This window comes from Phocoena phocoena, chromosome 13, assembly GCF_963924675.1.
Source record: "Phocoena phocoena chromosome 13, mPhoPho1.1, whole genome shotgun sequence".
NCBI lineage: Eukaryota > Metazoa > Chordata > Mammalia > Artiodactyla > Phocoenidae > Phocoena > Phocoena phocoena.
The window spans coordinates 65765422-65789011 of NC_089231.1; the positions used below are offsets into that span (position 1 = coordinate 65765422).

Below are 23590 nucleotides of genomic sequence, written 5' to 3' on the forward strand. Positions count from 1 at the left end.
CAGGATAAGTGTACAGAAGGAAAGGAAGAATGGCTGTCCCCATAATAATGGGGGAGGGTAGATATTATAACAGAGGCTATTTCAGGAGAGTAAAAGCACTCTTACTCCCACACTGCAACTTAGGAGCAGCTGTAATCCCAATGAAAGTAGATCTTAGAAATGAAGTCGGTAAATATTTTCTACACTATACCTGATCTTTGACAATATAGTTAGAAAGACCAATGATTCTGGTCAAATGTAAAATGTTGTGGTAAAGACAAAAGATTCTTCAGATTGAGACTAGCGTACACTTAGAAAATATGGAGCCTAATTGGCTGGGTTAAAATAAATCAGATTGGGACTTCCTTAGCGGCACCGTGGTTAACAATCCGCCTGCCAAGGCAGGGGACACGGGTTCGAGCCCTGGTCTGGGAAGATCCCACATGCTGCAGAGCAGCTAAGCCCGTGTGCCACAACTACTGAGCCTGCGCTCTAGAGCCCACAAGCCACAACTACTGAGCCCACTCGCCTAGAGCCTGTGCTCCACAGCAAGAGAAGCCACCGCAGTGAGAACCGCCCCCCGCAATGAAGAGTAGCCCCCGCTTGCCGCAACTAGAGAAAGCCCCCGCGCAGCAACAAACACCCAACACAGCCAAAAATAAATACAATTTAAAAATAAATAAATGTATAAAATAAAATAAATCAGATTTATCAGGAAAATAATTTGGATAAGAAAAGTGTACACAGGACCGGTATGGAGTTAGTCATATAGGAGGAGTCTTCCAAAGTTAGAGGATCTTAATGAAATCAACCCAACTGACACGTGACTCCAACTTCATGAGAGCCAGGAGCCAGGAGCACAAGAAAGAGCTGCTCGCCAGTCCTAGATGCCTGAACACACAGCTATCAAGTGTTCCTCTTCACTTGTTACTGTGGGGATGATGTGTCCTGAGCAATCCAACCCATGTACTTTGTTTTTCATCTAAACTATTGAATTCGGGACATACCTTGCTGTCCAGTGGTTAAGAACTAGACTTTCCATTGCAGGGGGTAGGGGTTCCATCCCTAGTCAGGGAACTAATGTCTTACATGCCATGTGGCATGGGCAAAAAAAAACCCAAACAAACAAAAACAAATTAAAAACAAACTATTCAATTCACATAATTTAATTTCAGTAATGGTTGCGTTACAAAACTGTTCAAGAAAAAATAACATTGAACCCACAACACTCGCGCAGTTTTTCAATTAATTCCCACAGGTCTTAGCTATGCTGGGATTCTACCTGGAAACTGCACTGGTCCCCATGGAAACACGTGACCTGGACATCACTGAGGAATACGGGACATGCCCTCCAGCCCACCTTCCGTTCTGGAGCCACATTTCGAAGAGCCCATCGTACCGGGGAGACCACCATCCTGCGGGGCTGTCCCCGGACAGGGTTCACCAATGCCAGGAGAGGGGACAAAGCTGAGACCCAGACTGTGTCCCCAACCCTCCCAGGCTCAGCCCACTCAGATGCAGGTCAAACAGGAAGGACAACAAACATGAAAACCACTCGCTGTTCTTTCTCCTCATCCCTCTGCAGGGTCCTCAGATCTCCGGTCAGCTCATGAGGCTTCAACCACGGATGTATATTAAGAACCAGCAGAGTCACAGCAACGGGGAGCCTGTGAGCTCAGGGCAGGTTTTTGTTCTACTTCCCCTGAACTTGGACCACGGTGCACAGTGTAACCACCTGCATGTGAACTACAGTAATAATCGGCCTCGTCCTCAGCCTGGAGCCCAGAGATGGTCAGGGTGGCCGTGTTGCCAGACTTGGAGCCAGAGAAGCGATCAGGGATCCCTGAGGGCCGTTTATTGTTCTCATAAATCAGGGTTTTTGGGGCCATGCCTGGGAGCTGTTGGTACCAGCTGGCATAACTGCTAATTCCAGCACATGAGATGGTGACCGTCTGTCCTGGATTCCCGGACACTGAGGGAGGCTGAGTCAGGCCAGACTGGGCCCAGGACCCTGGAAAGAGAAGAAACACACTCTAGCTAGTTCTGTCACCCTGAGGACAAAGACGCAAAGGATCAGCCAGATGTCCCTGGGGTCCCTTCCCTGGAGGCCTCACCTGTGTCCTGAGTGAGGAGGGTGACAAGGAGCAGAGCCCAGGCCATGGTGGAGACGCCCCAGACGCTGCCTTCTGAGCCCCCAGCCCTCAGCCTGCTCCCCCAGACCTCTCTTATCCCCTCCCCCTCAGAGGAGGGAGGGGCCTCCATGCAAATCAGCTTCCTGCACCTGCCCCTCCTCATTATCTCCTCACACCTCTGACTTGGCTCTGGACCCTAGAGCCTCAGCCTCCCTAGACAGCAGGACTCATCTGAGAGGATGAAAACTCTGTGACACATTGTCCTTAGTCAGGACACTGACCATTACAGGGCCCAGGAAATGGGGCCATCCTGGGATGTCCCTGTCATCCACTATTTGAGTCAAGATGCTGTTGGCTAATAATCCCGATAACCACTCTTTGGGTTTTGTGGGTGGAAGGTGAGGACAGGGGCCCGAGGGGCTGGGGTGACTTAGAGATTGCATCCCGTCTCCTCCCGGCACCAGAGGGGAGCTGGGCGTGTGCATCCCCCTCCCTCACCTGTCCCCTCAGCAGGACGGGCCCCCTGCCCCCTGTCCCCTGCCTCTGCAGGGCTCGGAGGAGGGGCCCGGGGACCTTTATTGGCCTTCCTAGCAAAGGGCTTATGAAGCAGAACAGCTTGAGGACACTGACCCCACACTCTCCTTTAGGGGGCTCAGGAGGCAGCACCTGGGGGCTTCATACAGGTCAGGAAACCAGACCAGAACCCCCCCCCCCAAACCCAGGCTCTTGCTGCCTCCTGGTGGCCTTAGATGGGGACGACCAAGCCCCAGGGAGGCAGCTGAGTGGGGCTGAGCCCCCAGCTCTGACCCCCCAACTTGTTCCTCGTCCTCCTCCTCCCAGCTCACCACCAGTGACCCTGTCCCTCCTCATCCTCTCCATAGGCTCATTTTTTGCCCTGCAGCCCCATCAGGACAGAATTGTCACCTTCCTCCCCAGGTGACTCAGAAGGGCCCCTGCAGGGTCTCTAATCTTGTCTCAGCATGACCTTGTCTCAGGGACAGTGACCTTGAGGAGATCTCAGCTCAGGGCAGGGGAACCTCACACGATAAATGACTCCACTCCCATAGGTACGCGGATGAGAAATATGTGCCCATGAGATGAAGCTGAATTCTCAAAACGCTTTGAAAACGAATAATGTAAGAAGGATGTTAGTTCCGTCAGGATGGAGGGAGCCCCAAAGGAAAATGAAGGAAGATGCCAGGGTGTGCAGGGCTGGGAGTGGGGGCTGGGTCAGAGTCGGCCTCAGGGCCCAGCCGCAGGGACCTCTCCTCAGACAGGTCTGTCTGCCACGTGGTGCAACGGATGATTCTCCTCTGTCCTCAGCGGGAGGTCCTCCCCCCAGAGCTGGCGCCTCCCTGAGGTCGGACACCTGTGTCCAGATGCTGGACCCATTGTGTTTTCTAGACAGAGAATCAGGGCTGACCGGTGTTTCCCAAGATTGTGACTTTCTCAGTATCTGAAATGTCTAGTTCCTGATTACGAGGAAAGTTGACAATTGGTGTAATTGTCCCTTGCATCCCAGGGTTTATGCTCCTGCCTCCGGCCACAGGGCCCCGGGCGTGATGCAGAAGGAGCTCCAGGTCCCCACAGAACAGTCTCCTTCTTTCCTGGGTACTGTGGAGGGGACCCAGGAGTGATGGCGCTGGGGGTGTGTGTCTGTCTGTCTGTCTGCATTTGTGTGGGGCTGTGTGTGTGTTTCTTCACAGAGACAGAGCACATCCTGCGACAGAACATAACCTGGACCTGGTGGTGAGATGTTGGGTTTCCCTTGGATCCAGGGCCTGAACTCAGGTGCAGGACTACACGGAGGATCCGTGCGCATCAGAGTTACCCCACAGCCCGAGACTAATGTCCTTAGATAGACCTGCCCACAAGACTCGCCCTTGGTTTGTGTCTTGTGATTAGATTTCAGGAAGGTTTAGGCTATTCCCCAAGAAGAATGACCCCCTGAGTCTCCACTCTCCTGCAACCTTATGGTTTATTCTGAAGCCCTGACCTGCTCCCCAGCGGGAATCTGGAATTTCGGTCGATGCCAGGCACAGGGTGCCTAGGAGACCAGCCTCCAGTAAGAGTCTTGTGGGTCTGAGGAGGCTCCCTGGGGGACAATTCACACCGGTTGTCGCCATTTGATTCTGCTGATGAAACCCGTCCCTCATCTGGGAAAGGCCTCCTGGAATCTTTCCTGGTTTCTTCATATTTCACCGCATCTACCATGGCCCTTTGCTGGTTTTGCTTGGTCTCCATTCACTGAAGGAAATCACAGCCATTAGGACGACTCTCTACTGAGTCCTAGGGGTCTTCTTTGTGACATGAATAGTTGCCTGTGGCCTTGGGGACACTCGACACAGGACTATCTGAGAAAACAAGCAGCAAACCCAGGGTCTAGGGTTTCCCTCCGTCTCCTGCCGTCTGCACCCGGGGGGTAAAAGTCATCATGGGAATCAGGGTCTGCACTAAACTCCACCCCTCCGTGGACACCCCCGGACCACCCAGGGAACCACGAGGTCCCGAGCACTGGAACTCACCACAGCTCTCCACCACCCCCGGAACAAGCCCCAGTGAGAGGAAGATCAGGTCCACACTGGAACTGCTGCTCTCCTAATTTTCAGTGTGGGCTCCTGTCTACACCACTCCTGGTTTCTCTCTGTGGCTCCCTGATCTGAAGGCACGGGCCCTATATGCAGCCACATTCCCCCCCCAGCCCTGGAAGATGGTCTGGAGCCTCTGCCTCCTGGATCTCAATGGCTGCCACAGCTCCCACAAGAGCCTCAGGCCACGACCCGGCCTCTATGGTGGGGGCGATCCCCAATAGCAGGAGGGAATCCTTTACCAGTTAGCACGTGTTTTGTCCTCATTAAGGAGAAAATACCCAAATAGTCCAGCCCTTCTTTCTCCATAACACAGGCTGACGTCCACTTAGTCCTTCTTTGTTTGTCCTTTCAATATTCCAAATGTTTGCAGTGGGGAAATAAGCAAAGCAAAGCACCTGCAGGAAAGTTCTTTGTTTACCCACTTGTGACTGTAATTCTTATTGGATCCCAGGACTATTATTCTGCCTTGCACATGTTACAACAGCAAAGATCATGGATGGATCCATGCCTAGAAATTCAGATTTTTAAAAATATTGTAAATGAATTCTCAGAGATTCTTTTTTTCTTTTTCTTTCTTTTCTTTCTTTTTTTTTTTTTTTTGTTTTGCGGTATGCGGGCCTCTCACTGCTGTGGCCTCTCCCGTTGCGGAGCACAGGCTCCGGATGCACAGGCTCAGCAGCCATGGCTCACGGGCCCAGCCGCTCCGTGGCATGTGGGGTCTTCCCGGACCGGGGCACGAACCCATGTCCCTGCATCGGCAGGCAGACCCTCAACCACTGCGCCACCAGGGAAGCCCTGAATTCTCAGAGATTCTTCATCGCTGATCCAGAAAAAGGAATCCATTGGAAATCCCTTGACATCTGTGGCGCAGATCCCTCATTCACTGTGGACTCTGAGGGAAATTCCTCTCTGTCCACCCCACCCCCGACCGGAGCGAGGGCTCCTGTTCCCACTTCTGGGATAAGGACACAAAACAAGATACACCTTCATTCCAGAGCTGGGTACCGGCATGCTGTCTAGAACAGTGTTTGGGCATCACATTGAATGTGGTACAATATGGCAAGAGATGCTTTTGACTTGAGTCTGCTGCTTTGTGTTCTGAGATTTTCATTACCTTGAGACTGAGAATCAAAATATCATCTATCACAGAAAGCAGCTATTTTCTTGGTCAAACATATCTTTCCAAATCCACCTAAAATATTGGGTCAAAACTTGTCCAGAAGTTTTCTCGTCAAGGAGAAGGGCGTAAAACGTCCTCTCGATTCAGTGCGTATCACCATCGTGCTCTTGCAAACTCATGCGTGTCCTGCTCCGTGACTGAGCTTCTGGAACCTGAAGTGAGAACAGAAGCCGGGAGGGGTCCATGTGTGGACCGAAGGTGACCTTTGGTCAGATTCTCATGCACAAACACACACATCTGCCTACAATTACCTGGACTGGATTGTTTAAACTGCAAGCTCAAGATTACTATATTCAGAGGAATATTTGACATCGCAGCTCAGGCTAATGCATAGGATGTGACTTCTGAGGAAGTGGAGAGCCAGATTCAGGTCATTCTCATGAAAAAGAGAAAAGCCTTTCTTAGAAAAATGTAAAACTGATTATAAATGCAGCTCTATGTTTAGTAGAGAAAAAGAGAGAGATAACAGGATAAGTGTACAGAAGGAAAGGAAGAATGGCTGTCCCCATAATAATGGGGGAGGGTAGATATTATAACAGAGGCTATTTCAGGAGAGTAAAAGCACTCTTACTCCCACACTGCAACTTAGGAGCAGCTGTAATCCCAATGAAAGTAGATCTTAGAAATGAAATATTTCTAAGATTTTCTACACTATACCTGATATAAATAGTAAATATTTTCTACACTATACCTGATCTTTGACAATATAGTTAGAAAGACCAATGATTCTGGTCAAATGTAAAATGTTGTGGTAAAGACAAAAGATTCTTCAGATTGAGACTAGCGTACCCTTAGAAAATATGGAGCCTAATTGGCTGGGTTAAAATAAATCAGATTGGGACTTCCTTAGCGGCACCGTGGTTAACAATCCGCCTGCCAAGGCAGGGGACACGGGTTCGAGCCCTGGTCTGGGAAGATCCCACATGCCGCAGAGCAGCTAAGCCCGTGTGCCACAACTACTGAGCCTGCGCTCTGGAGCCCACAAGCCACAACTACTGAGCCCACTTGCCTAGAGCCTGTGCTCCGCAACAAGAGAAGCCACCGCAGTGAGAACCGCCCCCCGCAAGGAAGAGTAGCCCCCGCTTGCCGCAACTAGAGAAAGCCCCCGCGCAGCAACAAACACCCAACACAGCCAAAAATAAATACAATTTAAAAATAAATAAATGTATAAAATAAAATAAATCAGATTTATCAGGAAAATAATTTGGATAAGAAAAGTGTACACAGGACCGGTATGGAGTTAGTCATATAGGAGGAGTCTTCCAAAGTTAGAGGATCTTAATGAAATCAACCCAACTGACACGTGACTCCAACTTCATCAGAGCCAGGAGCCAGGAGCACAAGAAAGAGCTGCTCTCCAGTCCTAGACGCCTGAACACACAGCTATCAAGTGTTCCTCTTCACTTGTTACTGTGGGGATGATGTGTCCTGAGCAATCCAACCCATGTACTTTGTTTTTCATCTAAACTATTGAATTTGGGACATACCTTGCTGTCCAGTGGTTAAGAACTAGACTTTCCATTGCAGGGGGTAGGGGTTCCATCCCTAGTCAGGGAACTAATGTCTTACATGCCATGTGGCATGGGCAAAAAAAACCCAAACAAACAAAAACAAATTAAAAACAAACTATTCAATTCACATAATTTAATTTCAGTAATGGTTGCGTTACAAAACTGTTCAAGAAAAAATAACATTGAACCCACAACACTCGCGCAGTTTTTCAATTAATTCCCACAGGTCTTAGCTATGCTGGGATTCCACCTGGAAACTGCACTGGTCCCCATGGAAACACGTGACCTTGACATCACTGAGGAATACGGGACATGCCCTCCAGCCCACCTTCCATTCTGGAGCCACATTTCGAAGAGCCCATCGTACCGGGGAGACCACCATCCTGCGGGGCTGTCCCTGGACAGGGTTCACCAATGCCAGGAGAGGGGACAAAGCTGAGACCCAGACTGTGTCCCCAACCCTCCCGGGCTCAGCCCACTCAGATGCAGGTCAAACAGGAAGGACAACAAACATGAAAACCACTCGCTGTTCTTTCTCCTCATCCCTCTGCAGGGTCCTCAGATCTCCGGTCAGCTCATGAGGCTTCAACCACAGATGTAGATTAGGAACCAGCAGAGTCACAGCAACGGGGAGCCTGTGAGCTCAGGGCAGGTTTTTGTTCTACTTCCCCTGAACTTGGACCACGGTGCACAGTGTAACCACCTGCATATGAACTACAGTAATAATCGGCCTCGTCCTCAGCCTGGAGCCCAGAGATGGTCAGGGTGGCCGTGTTGCCAGACTTGGAGCCAGAGAAGCGATCAGGGATCCCTGAGGGCCGTTTATTGTTATCATAAATCAGGGTTTTTGGGGCCATGCCTGGGAGCTGTTGGTACCAGCCGGCATAACTGCTAATTCCAGCACATGAGATGGTGACCGTCTGTCCTGGATTCCCGGACACTGAGGGAGGCTGAGTCAGGCCAGACTGGGCCCAGGACCCTGGAAAGAGGAGAAACACACTCTAGTCAGTTCTGTCATCCTGAGGACAAAGACACAAAGAATCAGTCAGATGTCCCTGGGGTCCCTTCCCTGGAGGCCTCACCTGTGTCCTGAGTGAGGAGGGTGACAAGGAGCAGAGCCCAGGCCATGGTGGAGACGCCCCAGACGCTGCCTTCTGAGCCCCCAGCCCTCAGCCTGCTCCCCCAGACCTCTCTTATCCCCTCCCCCTCAGAGGAGGGAGGGGCCTCCATGCAAATCAGCTTCCTGCACCTGCCCCTCCTCATTATCTCCTCACACCTCTGACTTGGCTCTGGACCCTAGAGCCTCAGCCTCCCTAGACAGCAGGACTCATCTGAGAGGACGAAAACTCTGTGACACGTTGTCCTTAGTCAGGACACTGACCATTACAAGGCCCAGGAAATGGGGCCATCCTGGGATGTCCCTGTCATCCACTATTTGAGTCAAGATGCTGTTGGCTAATAATCCCGATAACCACTCTTTGGGTTTTGCGGGTGGAAGGTGAGGACAGGGGCCCGAGGGGCTGGGGTGACTTAGAGATTGCATCCCGTCTCCTCCCGGCACCAGGGGAGCTGGGGGTGTGCATCCCCCTCCCTCACCTGTCCCCTCAGCAGGGCGGGCCCCCTGCCCCCCTGTCCCCTGCCTCTGCAGGGCTCGGAGGAGGGGCCCTGGGACCTTTATTGGCCTTCCTAGCAAAGGGCTTATGAAGCAGAACAGCTTGAGGACACTGACCCCACACTCTCCTTTAGGGGGCTCAGGAGGCAGCACCTGGGGGCTTCATACAGGTCAGGAAACCAGACCAGAACCCCCCCAAACCCAGGCCCTTGCTGCCTCCTGGTGGCCTTAGATGGGGACAACCAAGCCCCAGGGAGGCAGCTGAGTGGGGCTGAGCCCCCAGCTCTGACCCCCCCAACTTGTTCCTCCTCTTCCTCCTCCCAGCCCAGCACCAGTGACCCTGTCCGTCCTCATCCACTGCATGGGCTCACCCCAGAGCTGGCGCCTCCCTGAGGTCAGACACCTGTGTCCAGATGCTGGACCCATTGTGTTTTCTAGACAGAGAATCAGGGCTGACCGGTGTTTGCCAAGATTGTGACTTTCTCAGTATCTGAAATGTGTCATTCCTGATTACGAGGAAAGTTGACAATTGGGGTAGTAATTCTTTGCATCCCAGGGTTTATGCTCCTGCCTCTGGGCACAGGGCCCCGGGGGTGATGCAGAAGCAGCTCTAGGTCCCCACAGAACAGTCTCCTTCTCTCCTGGGTACTGTGGAGGGGACCCAGGAGTGATGGCGCTGGGGGTGTGTGTCTGTCTGTCTGTCTGCATTTGTGTGGGGCTGTGTGTGTGTTTCTTCACAGAGACAGAGCACATCCTGCGACAGAACATAACCTGGACCTGGTGGTGAGATGTTGGGTTTCCCTTGGATCCAGGGCCTGAACTCAGGTGCAGGAATACACGGAGGATCCATGCGCATCAGAGTTACCCCACAGCCCGAGACTAATGTCCTTAGATAGACCTGCCCACAAGACTCGCCCTTGGTTTGTGTCTTGTGATTAGATTTCAGGAAGGTTTAGGCTATTCCCCAAGAAGAATGACCCCCTGAGTCTCCACTCTCCTGCAACCTTATGGTTTATTCTGAAGCCCTGACCTGCTCCCCAGCGGGAATCTGGAATTTCGGTCGATGCCAGGCACAGGGTGCCTAGGAGACCAGCCTCCAGTAAGAGTCTTGTGGGTCTGAGGAGGCTCCCTGGGGGACAATTCACACCCGTTGTCGCCATTTAACTGTGGTGATGAAGCCCGACGTTGGAAAAGGTTTCCTGGAAGTTTACGCTCGTTTCCTCAGATTTCACCTCATCCACCAAGCCCTTTGCTGGTTTTGCTTGGTCTCCCTTCACTGAAGGAAATCACAGCCACCAGGACACCTCTCTACTGAGTCTTGTGGGTCTTCTTAAGGACAAAAGTAGTTGCCTGTGGTCTTGGGGACACTCGACACAGGACTATCTGAGAAAACAAGCAGCAAACCCAGGGTCTAGGGTTTCCCTCCGTCTCCTGCCGTCTGCACCCGGGGGGTAAAAGTCATCATGGGAATCAGGGTCTGCACTAAACTCCACCCCTCCGTGGACAGCCCAGGACCACCCAGAGAAGCAGTAAGTCGGGAGCACTGGAAACTCCCCACACCTCCCCACCACCCTTGGAACAAGCTCCAGTGAGAGGATTATCAGGTCCACACTCGGAACTCCTGCTCTCCAGACTTTCAGTGTGAGCTCCTGTCTACACCCCTGTTGGTTTCTCTCTGTGGCTCCTTGATCCGAAGGCAGGGACCCCAGATGCGGCCACACTCACCCCCCCCACACACACACCAGGAAGCTGGTCTGGAGCCTCTGCCTTGTGGATTTTAAGAGCTGCCAGAGCTCCCACAAAAGCCTCAGGCTGCCACCCAGCCTCCATGAGGAGGGAGCCCATAGAGCAGGAGGGAATCCTTTATCAGTTAGCACGTGTTTTGTCCTCATTAGGGAGAAAATGCACAAATAGTCCAGATCTTCTTTCTCCACAACACAGGCTAATGTCCACTGCTTCCTTCTTGGTTTATCCTTTAAGTATGCCATACGTTTGCAGTGGGAAAATAACCAAAGCAAACCACCTGCAGGAAAGTTATTGCCTACCCACTTTTGATGGTGAATCCTTATCGGATTTCCCATGAGTCGTATTCTGCCTTGAACATATTACAAGAGCAAAGAGTACGGAGATTTTTTAAAAATTTAATCGAATTTTCAGAGATTCTTCATCTCTGCTCCAGAAAACGTAACCCATCGGATATCCCTTGACCCTTCATGCACTGTGAACTCTTAGGAAATTTCCTCTCTGTCCACCCCGCCCCCAAACCTGAGCAAGGGCTCCTGTTCCCACTTCCGGGATGTGGATAAAAAACAAGACACACCTTCAGTCCAGAGCAGGCTCCCACATGCTGTCTGGAATAATGTTTGGGCATCACATTGGACGGGGCACAAAATGCCAAGAGATGCTCTTGACTTGAGTCTGTTGCTTTGTGTCCAGAGATTTTCATTTCATTGCGATTCCGAGAATCAAAATATCATCTTTGATAGAAAGTACCTTTTTTCTTAGTCAAACATATGCTTCCAAACCCACCTAAAATATTGGGTCAAAACTTCTCCAGGAGTTTTCTCATCAGACAGAAGGGAATCAATGATCCTCTAGATTCAGCGTGTATCCCTTCGTGCTCTTTTGAAAACTCATCCATATCCTGCTCACAGTGACAGAGCTGTTAGCACCTGCAGTGAGGACGGGAGTGGGGAGGGGGCCGTGTGTGGACACAAGGTGACCTTTGCTCTGATTGTCACACATCTGCCTACAAGTACCCACACTGGATTGTTTAAACTGCAAGCTCGCGGTTACTACATTCAGGGGAATATTTGATATCACAGCTCAGTCTACTTTGTAGAATGTGACTTCTGAACATGTGGAAGGCCATATTCAGGTCATTCTCATGAAAAGAAAAAGTCTTGCTTTGAAAAATGTAACACTGATTATAAATGCAGCTATATGTTTAACAGAAAAAAAGAAGAAAGAAATAACAGGACAGATGCAAAGGAGCAACGGCTGTTTCCATAATAATGGTGGAGGGTAGAAATCATCACAGAGGCTATTTCAGGAGAGTAAAAACACTGATTCCCGCACTGCACCTTTATTAGCAGCTATAATCCCAATGAAAGTAGAACTTAGAAATGAAGTTGGTCAATATTTTCTACACGCTACTTGAGCTCTCATGATATAGATAGACAGACCAAAGATTCTGGTCATTTGGAAAATGCTGTGATAAGGACAAATGAATACACAGATTGAGACTAACATAGACTTGGAAAATAAGGGGCCTTATTGGTTGGGTTTAAAAAAATCAGGTTTATCAGGAAGATGATTTAGACAAGAAAAGTGTGCCCAGGACCGGCATAGAGGGAGCCATATATGACGAGCCTTCCAAAGATAGAGGACCGATTGACACTTGAAAACAGCCCGATTGACACGTGACTCCAACTTCATGAGAGCCAGGAGCCAGGAGCACAAGAGAGAGCTGCTCTCCAGTCCTGGATGCCTGAAAACACAGTTATCAAGTGTTCCTCTTCGCTTGTTACTGTGGGGATGATGTGTCCTGAGGAATCCAACCAACGTACTTTTTCGTCTAAACTAATGAATTTGGGATATCCCTGGCAGTCCAGAGATTGAGACTTAGCACTTACATTGCAGTGGGTGAAGTTTCGATCCCTGGTCAGGGAACATAGATCCCACAAGCTGCGTGGCATGGCCGCAGAAAACATAACAAAAACCAAAACAAAACATTAAAAAAAGTGTTTTTTTAACTACTGAATTCACATAATTTACATTTTAGTTATGTTTCCATTTGAAAACTGTCTTTCAGGTTCAAGAAAAATTTAATATTGAAGCCACAACACTCACACCTGTTTTTCAATGAATTCTCACAGGTGTTAGATGTGCTGGGATTCCACCTGGAAGCTGCATTGGCTCTTCATGGAAACATGTGACCTTGATATCACTGAGGAAGGGAGGACATACCCTCCAACCCACACTCCATACTGGAGCCATGTTGCAAAGAGCCCATCGTATTGGGAGACTGTCTTCCTGTAGGGCTGTCCATGGACAGGGTTCACCGACGCCAGGACAGAGTCAATTCTGAGACCCAGAGTGTGTCCCCAACCCTCCCTGGTTCAGCCCACTCAGATGCAGGTCAAAGAGCAGGGACAACAAACAGGAAAATCACACATTGTCCTTTGTCCTCATCCCTCTGCAGGGTCCTCAGATCTCCTCTCAGCTGTAAATGCTTCAACCACAGATGCAAATGAGCAACCAGCAGAGTCACAGCAACGGGGAGCCTGTGAGCCAGGGCAGGATTTGGTCTCACTTCCCCATGACCTTGGACCACTGTGCCAAGTGCTACTACCTGTATATGAGCTACAGTAATAATCGGCCTCGTCCTCAGCCTGGAGCCCAGAGATGGTCAGGGAGGCCGTGTTGCCAGACTTGGAGCCAGAGAAGCGATCAGGGATCCCTGAGGGTCGTTTATTGACCTCATAAATCAAGAGTTTGGGGGCCGTGCCTGGGAGCTGTTGGTACCAGCTGACATAGTCATAACCCCCGATGTCACTACTGGTTCCAGCACAGGAGATGGAGACTGTCTGTCCTGGATTCCCGGACACTGAGGGAGGCTGAGTCAGGCCAGACTGGGCCCAGGATCCTGGAAAGAGGAGAAACGCACTCTGGTCAGTTCTGTCACCCTGAGGACAAAGACACAAAGGATCAGCCAGATGTCCCTGGGTTCCCTTTCCTAGAGGCCTCACCTGTGTCCTGAGTGAGGAGGGTGACAAGGAGCAGAGCCCAGGCCATGGTGGAGACGCCCCAGACGCTGCCTTCTGAGCCCCCAGCCCTCGGCCTGCTCCCCCGAGATCTCTCTTATCCCCTCCCCCTCAGAGGAGGGAGGGGCCTCCATGCAAATCTGCTTCCTGCATCTGCCTCTCCTCCCCCCCTCTGCTCACCCCCTCTGACATGGTTTGTTCCAGATTCTTCTGCATCCCTGGACAGCAGAGATTATTGGAGACTTAACTCCTTCACATGGTGTGTGAGGACAGAACGAGTCCATGACAGGATGTGGGAAAGGAATCCAGCCCGGGATTTCCTGTCTCTCCTGGTGTGAGAGTCATGGTGCTTCCTGGGGGAGGAATCCCAGAAGGTCCTCTCTGTGCTCTTGGGACAAAGGAGAGGCCCTGAGCCCAGGTGGCTGAAAAATCCAACTGCCCCACGTTCTGAGAGTTAAAGGCAGAGCTGTGTACCAGTATCCCCTCAACTACTTCTGTTTTAAAAATTTTATTGAAGGGCTTTCCTGGTGGCACAGTGGTTGAGTCCGCCTGCCGATGCAGGGGACACGGGTTTTTGCCCCGCTCTGGGAGGATCCCACATGCCGTGGATCGGCTGGGCCCGTGAGACATGGCCGCTGAGCCTGCGCGTCCGGAGCCTGTGCTCCGCAATGGGAGAGGCCACAACAGTCAGAGGCCTGCGTACCGCAAACAAACAAAAAAAGCAAACAAAAAAATTTATTGAAGGGACTTCCGTGGCGGTCCAGTTGTTAAGGCTCCACACTTCCACTGCAGGCGGTGTGGGTTTGATCACTGGTCGGAGGACTAAGGAGCTGCATGTCGCGTGGCGCAACTAAAGAAATTTTAAAAATCAAAAAAAAGAGAAAAAAGAAACAAAAAAATTCTATTGAAGTATAGTTGAACTACAATGTTGTGTGAGTGTCTGCTGTACAGCAAAGTGACTCACTTACTCATTTATATATACATTCTCTTTCTTATTCTTTTCCATTAGGGTTTGTCATAGGATATTGAAAACAGTTCCCTGTACTATACCGTAGGACCTTGTTGTCTATCCATCCTATATATAGTAGTTTGTATCTGCTGGTCCCAGACTCCCAGTCCATCCCTCCCCCATCCCCAACTCCCTCTCATCCCCCTCAGTTGGGGGGGTCCTCAGATTCCCCTCCAGCCTCTGTCTCCAAAGTGCTCTGAGTCTGAGGCCCAAGCCTGAGCCCTGGGCCATTTATTAGCACTTTTGAAGATGATTTCTTGGGGCACAAATGCTTTGGGACTAAGAGGGGTTACTCAGGAAGCAGCTCTTGAAACTTCACACAGGACAGTATAAGCCACAGGTACCTTCCCCAAATCCTGGCCCTTGCTGCCCCCTGGTGGCTTCAGATGGTGCCAACCAACACCCTGGAACATGAGGGACAGAAAACAACCCGGTCCCCAGACTGGCTGCCCTGCAGCTCCTTGTAGGACGTTTCCGGAGAGCAGGTCCAAGTTTGTGTAAATGAACTGACATGGAAAGCACAGTTCACAAAAAGCTGGATGGAATTAACCACCTGGACTCAACCGGGCAGACAGTCTGATTAAACCAAAATGCCAACAAAGGATTTAAAGGCCTATAGTTTCACAACATAATATTGGCCACACCAGGATAGACTGAAATCACTTGGTATATGGAAAACCAGAACATCTCAACTGTATGGAAGGGAAAGTTAACAGAGCGCGTCTAACAGATCTGCTGGAATTATGTCACAAAGATATTCATCCAGTTTGTTAAAAATGATGCAAGAAATAAGGATAGAACCTACTGAAGTCAATAGAGAGATACAGAGTGTCAGCCGATATATGGGAGAAAATATCTAAAAAAGAGTGATGTGTGTATATGTATAACTGATTCAATTTGCTGTACAGCAGAAACCAACACAACAGTGTAAATCTACTATATTCCAATAAAATTTTTTTAAAAAAGAAAGTCTCAGGTAAGCAATAGAAGGTGGAAAAAACCACAGTGAATCTACTACAGAGAAAATTCCAGCAGATGGGATCAACGACAGGCAGAGCACTGGATAATGAAAGATTTCTGACTTGAAGTCATGCAATGGAAACAGTCCCTTGTTCAACATACGGGGGGAATATGAATTTAAAAGAATGAAGTAGTATCCACAAATTATGGAACTTCAATTGACCTAATACACAAAGAATTGGAGTTCCCAAAGGAGAGGAGACAGAGAGACACAGAGAAACCCTCACATCCAGAATCCTGACACGCCTCAGGGTGTAGAAACGAGAGGGCAACCACACCAAGTTTCATTGTAATGAAATCTTGAGGTGTGGACATGTTTTGAGACCCCTCTTCAGGTTGATTGACTATTGATATGTTAGGAAAATGTCAGCTAAAGAAATAGTTCCAGGACTTCCCTGGTGGTCCAGTGGTTAAGACGCAGTGCTTCCAATGCAGGGGGCACGGTTTCCATCCTTGTTCGGGGAGCTAAGATCCCACGTGACACTTGGTGGGGTCAAAAAAAAGAGAAAACCCACTTCCCTGCAGATTCTACCACAATGTTTCCTCCTCTCTCTCCCTCTCCCCAACATCATGACACAAACGCCTGTCCCAGAGCTCTTCACTCTGGTCATTGTGGGTGCGTGGGGCAAATGCACAACTCTGATTGCTTCTTTTAAACCCAAGTCAAACAATACTGATAGTCAGAGTCATATATCAGAGTTTAGGAAGAGTCCAAAGAACATAGGAGTACAGAAAAGCACAAATATGGAAGCCAAGATGCATGTCGACAAGTGTTTACTGACTTTTTCCTGAGAAGGGCCAGTCCCAGGTCTGCAGTGGTGATAAGTAGACCTGTCATTCCTTAGGGCGTGTTCGGTGGTGAGTATGGTCGTGATGAGCAGAGGTAACTTGACAATTATAATGAGTGTGAGTCCTTAGAGATGCAGGTAGATCTGTAGATTCTCTCTCCTTTTAGTCGTGAGGCTGGTAGACCACTGCCCACTAACCCCACTGACAGATTTGCTCTAGGGAGAGGGTGAACCACATGTCCGGGATAAGGGGGCACGGCAGAGCTGACTCTGTGGGGGTCAGGAGGAGAAGCCTGTGTGACTCCAGAGTTTTGCAGCCTCTGCCCACCTCTCTGGAATGGCCATCTCCCATGGAGGCCTTTCTCCAATGGGCAACCAGCAGAAATATTCACCTACAAGGAAGCTGACATCATCCAGGTGCTGACATACCTGATACCATCCTGTAAAGTTGGATGCGTGTCGCCCGGATTCTGATTTGTACTGTGTGGCTGGCTAGGATTGTCTTGATATGAAAACTTTTCTAGGGTCTTGATCAGCCAGGAAAAATCTCTCTCCTTTCCTCCCAGTGAAGTGATCTCAGACAACTCCTGGAGTCCACGTCCCACTGAATAGCAGGAAGTGTGGGACAGCTGATACCCTGACACTATTCCCCTTAGAAATCCAGGACCCACCCACATCCCACAAGGCCAGATGCCTGACTCTAGGCTTCCTTGTCTTTCCTCTGGGACCCTCTCTGCCGTCTTCAGGACAGGCTCCAGGAAATCCAGGGAAGCTCCGCCCAGGACCAAGCGGATCCTTTGTTAGGCTCCATGTCTCTTGGGGCCTCACCTGTAGACACACTACCCTTTCCTGACTCAGCGGGTTGGATGCTTGTACCCACTGTTTCAAACTATGTTGTTTGGGGGATGCATATCGAGGATGGCTGGGGCAGGAATGGAAAGAAAGGCCATGGAATGATTAACCCTGGAGTCAGCAAACCAGCTAACCAGGGAGTGGGGTAGACAGATGTGCTTTGGGGGGTAGATTTCGTCTGGGGTTATGTGGTTTCTGTTTATTATTCCTCCTTAAATTGTGAGTGTGCTTTCACACATTCTCCTTCAGGAATGCTGCATTTCATAATCAAAGGAATTGTGCAACATACGCTGAAAGAGACATGAGTACTTTTCCTCTCCTTAGCTACATAGACCAGGACTCAGACATGGAGGAAATTTTCACGAGAAACTGCAAGTGTAAGAGGCAAACGTGCCCTTGAAGCCTTGCAGATGGTAGAAACAGGCACCTGGAACGTTTGAACACAGTGGAAAGGAAAAGAGAGTCATCGTCGGGACAAAGACCGTCTCAGGCTGCTTGATGCAGCTGAGACCGTGCCCCCTCCCTGCCCCTCCAGCTCATCCAGGACACATGCAAACAGCACATAGAGTGAAGGGCAGATGCCCCCATCCGGGATCCTTAGGAGGCTCTGAGAAGGAGAGAAGATGAAGCCTTGACTGCCTCCTGAAGACGTCCCTGAGGGGAATGTCGTGTTTTCATTTCATCTCGGGAAGTGAGGTGAACCTACAATTTTCATTCCCTAGGCCCCAAAAGGATCACTCTGTAATGGGTTGTGACAGGAGAGAGAAAACATGAATATGAATCTGTGAATTAATTACTTGATCCATCAGATGAAGTACATCCTTATAATGCAGTATTATTCGGCTGTAAGAAGTGGGAAGTAGTGAATATGCTTCCACAGGAATGAGCCTGGAAACATTAGGCTATGTGGGGGGATCCTGGCACAAAGGTCCGAGGGGGACAGGGAGTGACTGCAGGTGGATGAGGTGTGTCTTGAGGGGCAGGAAGCATCTGGACTCTGGAGTAATCATGGATGGACAAACTTGTCAATACATTAAAAATCCAGATTCTACACCTTAAATGCTGACTGTGATTTCATGTGAACTCTTTCTAAAAGAAATGTATCAAGTCTTAGATGCTGATGGAAGAAAACTATTCCCAGTGGTTCAGAAAATGAATGTTTTGTTTACATGTGTGGGTGTGTTGAGTATGTATATCTATGGATGTTTATATATGGATACACATCCAAATACATACACACACACATACACACACACACACACATATACACAAAGACATATATAGGCAGAGAGAAAATGAGAGATAAGCTGATATAATGATAAGCGAAGATGACAATAGTTAAAAATGATGGATCTGGGGAAAAGGTATGAAGCAGTTCTTTATGAAATCTTAAAATCCATTTAAGTTTGTTATTATTGGCAAATAAAATGATAACAAACAAGCAACAACCTAAAGCCTGTGTTTAAGAGTGAAGGGGCTGGAGGGAGCTAAAGGGAGGTTTTGGTCTCACTTCCCCATGACCTTGGACCACTGTGCCAAGTGCTACTACTGCTATATGAGCTACAGTAATAATCGGCCTCGTCCTCAGCCTGGAGCCCAGAGATGGTCAGGGAGGCCGTGTTGCCAGACTTGGAGCCAGAGAAGCGATCAGGGATCCCTGAGGGTCGTTTATTGACCTCATAAATCAAGAGTTTGGGGGCCGTGCCTGGGAGCTGTTGGTACCATCTGACATAGTCATATCCCCCGATGTCACTACTGGTTCCAGCACAGGAGATGGAGACTGTCTGTCCCAGATTCCCGGACACTGAGGGAGGCTGAGTCAGGCCTGACTGCGCCCAGGACCCTGGAGAGAGGAGAAACACATTCTGGTCAGTTCAGTGCTGGGGCCCAGGTCACCCTGAGGACAAAGACGCAAAGGATCAGCCAGATGTCCCTGGGGCCCATTCCCTGGAGGCCTCACCTGTGTCCTGAGTGAGGAGGGTGACAAGGAGCAGAGCCCAGGCCATGGTGGAGACGCCCCAGACGCTGCCTTCTGAGCCCCCAGCCCTGGGCCTGCTCCCACAGACCTCTCTTATCCCCTCCCCCCAGAGGAGGGAGGGGCTTCCATGCAAATCTGCTTCCTGCACCTGCCTGTCCTCATCCCTTCTTCTCACCCCCTCTGACATGGTTTGTTCTAGATTCTTCTACATCCCTGGACAGCAGACAATACTGGAGAATTAACTCCTTCACATGGTTTGTAAGGACGGAACGAGTCCATGACAGGATGTGGGAAAGGAATCCAGCCCGGGATTTCCTGTCTCTCCTGGAGTGAGAGTCATCATGGCTCCTGGGGGAGGAATCCCAGAAGGTCCCCTCTGTGCTCTTGGGACAAAGGAGAGGCCATGAGCCCAGGCGGCTGAAAGATCCAACTGCCCCACTTTCCAGGAGTCAGAGGCAGAGCTGGGGACCAGTAACCCCTCAACTCCCTCTTTTTTAAAAACATTTTATGGAAGCGACTTCCATGGCCGTCCAGTGGTTAACACTCTGTGCTTCCACTGCAGGGGGTGCAGGTTTGATCCCTGGTCGGGGAGCTCCAATCCTGCATGCCGCACAGTGCTGTGAAAAATGAAAAAAAGAAAGAAAAGAACAAAGACACTGAACATTTATATTGAAGTGTGCTTGATTTACAATGCTGTGTGAATTCCTGCTGTTCAATAAAGTGGTTCAGTTATACTCTATATACATTTTTTCATATTCTTTTCCATTATGGTTTATCAGAGGATATTGAATACAGTCCCCTGTGCTATACCATAGGTCCTTGATGTTTATGCATCTTATATATAATAGTTTGCATCTGCTGGTCCTAAGCTCCCAATCCATCCCTCCCCCACCCCCCAACTCCTTCTTACCCCCCTCAGTTTGGAGGGTCCTCACGTTCCCCTCCAGCCTCTGTCTCTGCAGTGCTCTGAGTCTGAGGCCCGAGCCTGAGCCCTGGGCCATTTATTAGCACTTTTTAAGATGATCTGTTGGGGCACAAATGCTTTGGGACATGAGAAGTGTTCCGTGGGGAGCCCCTCTTGAAACCTCACGCAGGACAGTGTAACCCTCAAGTACCTCCCCCAAATCCTGGCCATTGCTGCCCCCTGGTGGCTGCAGACGGTGCCAACCAAGCCGCTGGGAGGCAGCTGAGTGGGGGCTGGAAATCCCTCTTGCATCGCCCTCCCCTCCTCCCTCCTTCCCCATCAAGCTCAGCACCAGGCCCCCGATCCCTTCCATCCCCTCTAACCTCATTTCCCTTTGTCCATTAACTCCCTCCACGATGGCATGTGTCCCCTGCCACACCAGGTGGCCTGGACCCTCACCCCAGGACTATTTAGCCCACCCCACCACAGCCTTGGTACCAGGTTATGCCTGTGAGGCAGCTCTTCATACCAAGTGACAGACATTTCAGGAGCCCAAGAGAGGTGACTCTATGGCCAATGGTGGGGAAAGCTAAAGGCTTGCCTTGGGGATTGAGGGAAAAGGAGAAACATGTTTGGGCGAAGCAAACAGTTTTGATTCATGACTATTGCTTAAGTGTGTTTTGAACATGTTTGTGCTTTTTAATTTTACACACTGGTTAAAAGTGTTATTAAAGATAAGACTAAGTCCCACAGTCTGCAAGTTGCAGACTCAGGAAAGCTGTTGGTGTGATTCAGACCAAGTCCTAAGACCTGATACCGAAGTTGCTGAGGACGGAGGAAAATGAGATGAGATGTCCCCGCTCAACAGTGAGACAGGAAAGGGGCAAACTCCTCCTTCCTCTGCTCGTGTTCTAGCCAGACCCTCAAAGGATTGGATGCTTCTCCGTTCCTCCTTTGCTCCAAGTCCTGAGGCTTGACACGCAGGGGAGTGGGCAGATGCCCTGGCCCAGCCAGGAAGGGGCAGGGGGAAGGATGTTTTTTTCCCAAGAAGTTGTTCTGAAGCTGATTCTGAGGGACACAGAGCACCTGGCCTTCTGATGAGTTCCCCTCCCCACACACCTGATCTCCTCCTTCCACCACACACACACCTGGGGAGGGGCTTCCTGCCCTCTGCATCTGCAAGGCCCTTGACTTCAGGAGGCCTGAGTTTGAGTCTGGGATGGAAGGATGCTGCTCTCTACCTGAAGGCTCCTGCCTTTCCCTCTGAGCTCATTCATAGCTACCCCAAAAGGATTTTCTTTCTTTCTTTTGTTTTTGATGTGGACCATTTTTAAAGTCTTTATTGAATTTGTTACAATACTGCTTCTGTTTTATGTTTTGGTTTTTTGGCCACGAGGCATGTGGGATCTTAGCTCCCCAACCAGGGATCAAACCCACACCCCCTGCATTGGAAGGCAAAGTCTTTACCACTGTACCGCCAAGAGAGTCCCGCAAAAAGATTTTCAAAAGTGGTGGTTCCCCCAAATCAGGACATACAGCCTTAGGAACGCAGACCAGCCATCCTGGATTCTCTCCAAGACCTTCCTTGTCAGCTTAATCTTGCAGCAGACTGGGGGACTAGAGGCTGTGTGGGGTGACTGAACTTCTTCATATCTCCAAAATAAATCACTGGTCAAGGAAAACATTTATGATGGAAAAGTTTACTCCCAAATATGGAAAAGTTTACTCCCAGATATAGAAAAGTTGGGAATTCCCTGGCGGTCTAGTGGTTAGAACTCCATGCTTCCACTGCAGGGGGCGTGGTTCGATCCCTGGGTGGCGGGGAACTAAGATCCCACGTGCCGTGCGGCGAGGCCAAAAAACAAAACAAAACAAAACCACAAAACACAAGAAAAAACACCTCCCAAAATATAGAAAATTATTTTACCATGGCCAGCATTATCATTTTAGTGACCATCTTCTGGACATCTTGACATGCTTAAGTGCAATGTTCAGGGGAAAGCATTCCATGTATTCCAGGAGGTGGGGGCGGGTCCCTGTAACTTTCACTGCTTCTTCTACTCCAGGCCTAGTCTAGCCCCAGGAACATGGTAAACATTGTGAGCATTGCTTGAAGCAATGAAATGAATCAATGTTACTTTCATGTTTACTTGTACATGAATAGGACTATATCACACAATATAAGCAATGCTGTGACCTTTGCTTTCAAATATCTCCGACGTCATCTTTTCAGTGTGTCAACCTGAAATCAGGCCTTAAATCAGCCATCGAATCATGAAAATAACGTTCGGCAATCTTCAAGGGGATCCCCTTTCCATTTCAAGTCCCACAGATGCATCCTTTGCCCTCTCAGAGAATTAGTTACAACCTGCCACTTTAAAACAATGGTCTTCTTGTTTTGGTTTTGTTTTGGCTTTTTTCTGGCTCCATCCTAAAACTTATGAGCACTATCTCCTTGAGTGTTGCATCAGCAGCCTCTCAAGGACAAACTGTTGAATGAGTCTGGACAAGAGGAAGGAGGGGGAGGCTGAGTCTCCAGTTCCAAAGTGAAAAAACTGAGGTTTTACCAGCCCTGTTCCAGGTAACAATCCCAGGTCCAGGGGGATCAACACAATTCCCTCATTCGCATGTACCTATGTATTCATTCATCCATCCATCCAACCATGGGTGTAGCTGGACACCTTAAGCTCTGTTAGCTCACAGGCACGGGGGATGTGTGGGGGAATGGCAGGGTTGAGCCACGAAAGATAGCCATCACTACTGCCCTGCCTGTTATTCTTGGCCACCACTACCTTCTGGTGGCCTGTGGTTAAAGATTTAGGGTCACCTGGATGACAAGGACACAGCCTCACACTTACTGGGCTTGAGTGAGGAAGCTGAATTCAAAGGACCCAAAGGAGGTCCCCCAGGCCAGCGTTAGTGACAGGGCTGCAGTTCCGCTTTGCTCTTAACCCCTCCAGGCAAGAATCCTCACCCACCTGGCTCTCACCATCTCTCCAGAAGCCTGACTTTCTCCCCTAGGGGGGCTGGGAGGAAGGAGGTGCCAAAACCGTCCTGGATTCCATGTCTCCAGTGCCCCCTGGTGGCCGGGACGCGACATCCCCAGGGTTGAGGGGCACCGCTTGGGAGGGTCCCGCCCCGTCCCCGCCCAGCCCCGCCCACACTTCCTTTTCCAGGCCCCTTCCTGACTTTGTCCGAAGGGGTCCGTTGGTGGAAAGAGGTGAACCCTGCACTCAGGACCAGCACAAGCTGAGGCCATCAGAGGGGC

General features: G+C 49.9%; 1 protein-coding gene across 1 annotated transcript in view; it reads left to right on the forward strand.

Moving 5' to 3' along the window:
* The first annotated feature begins 16673 nt into the window (after positions 1-16673).
* Positions 16674-23590, forward strand: part of LOC136132610 (melanoma antigen preferentially expressed in tumors-like) — a 19808-nt gene continuing 12891 nt past the window's right edge. Inside the window, exon 1 of the mRNA XM_065889500.1 lies at positions 16674-16683. Within this exon, the coding sequence (XP_065745572.1) occupies positions 16674-16683 (10 nt within the window). The remainder of the gene's footprint in view (positions 16684-23590) is intronic.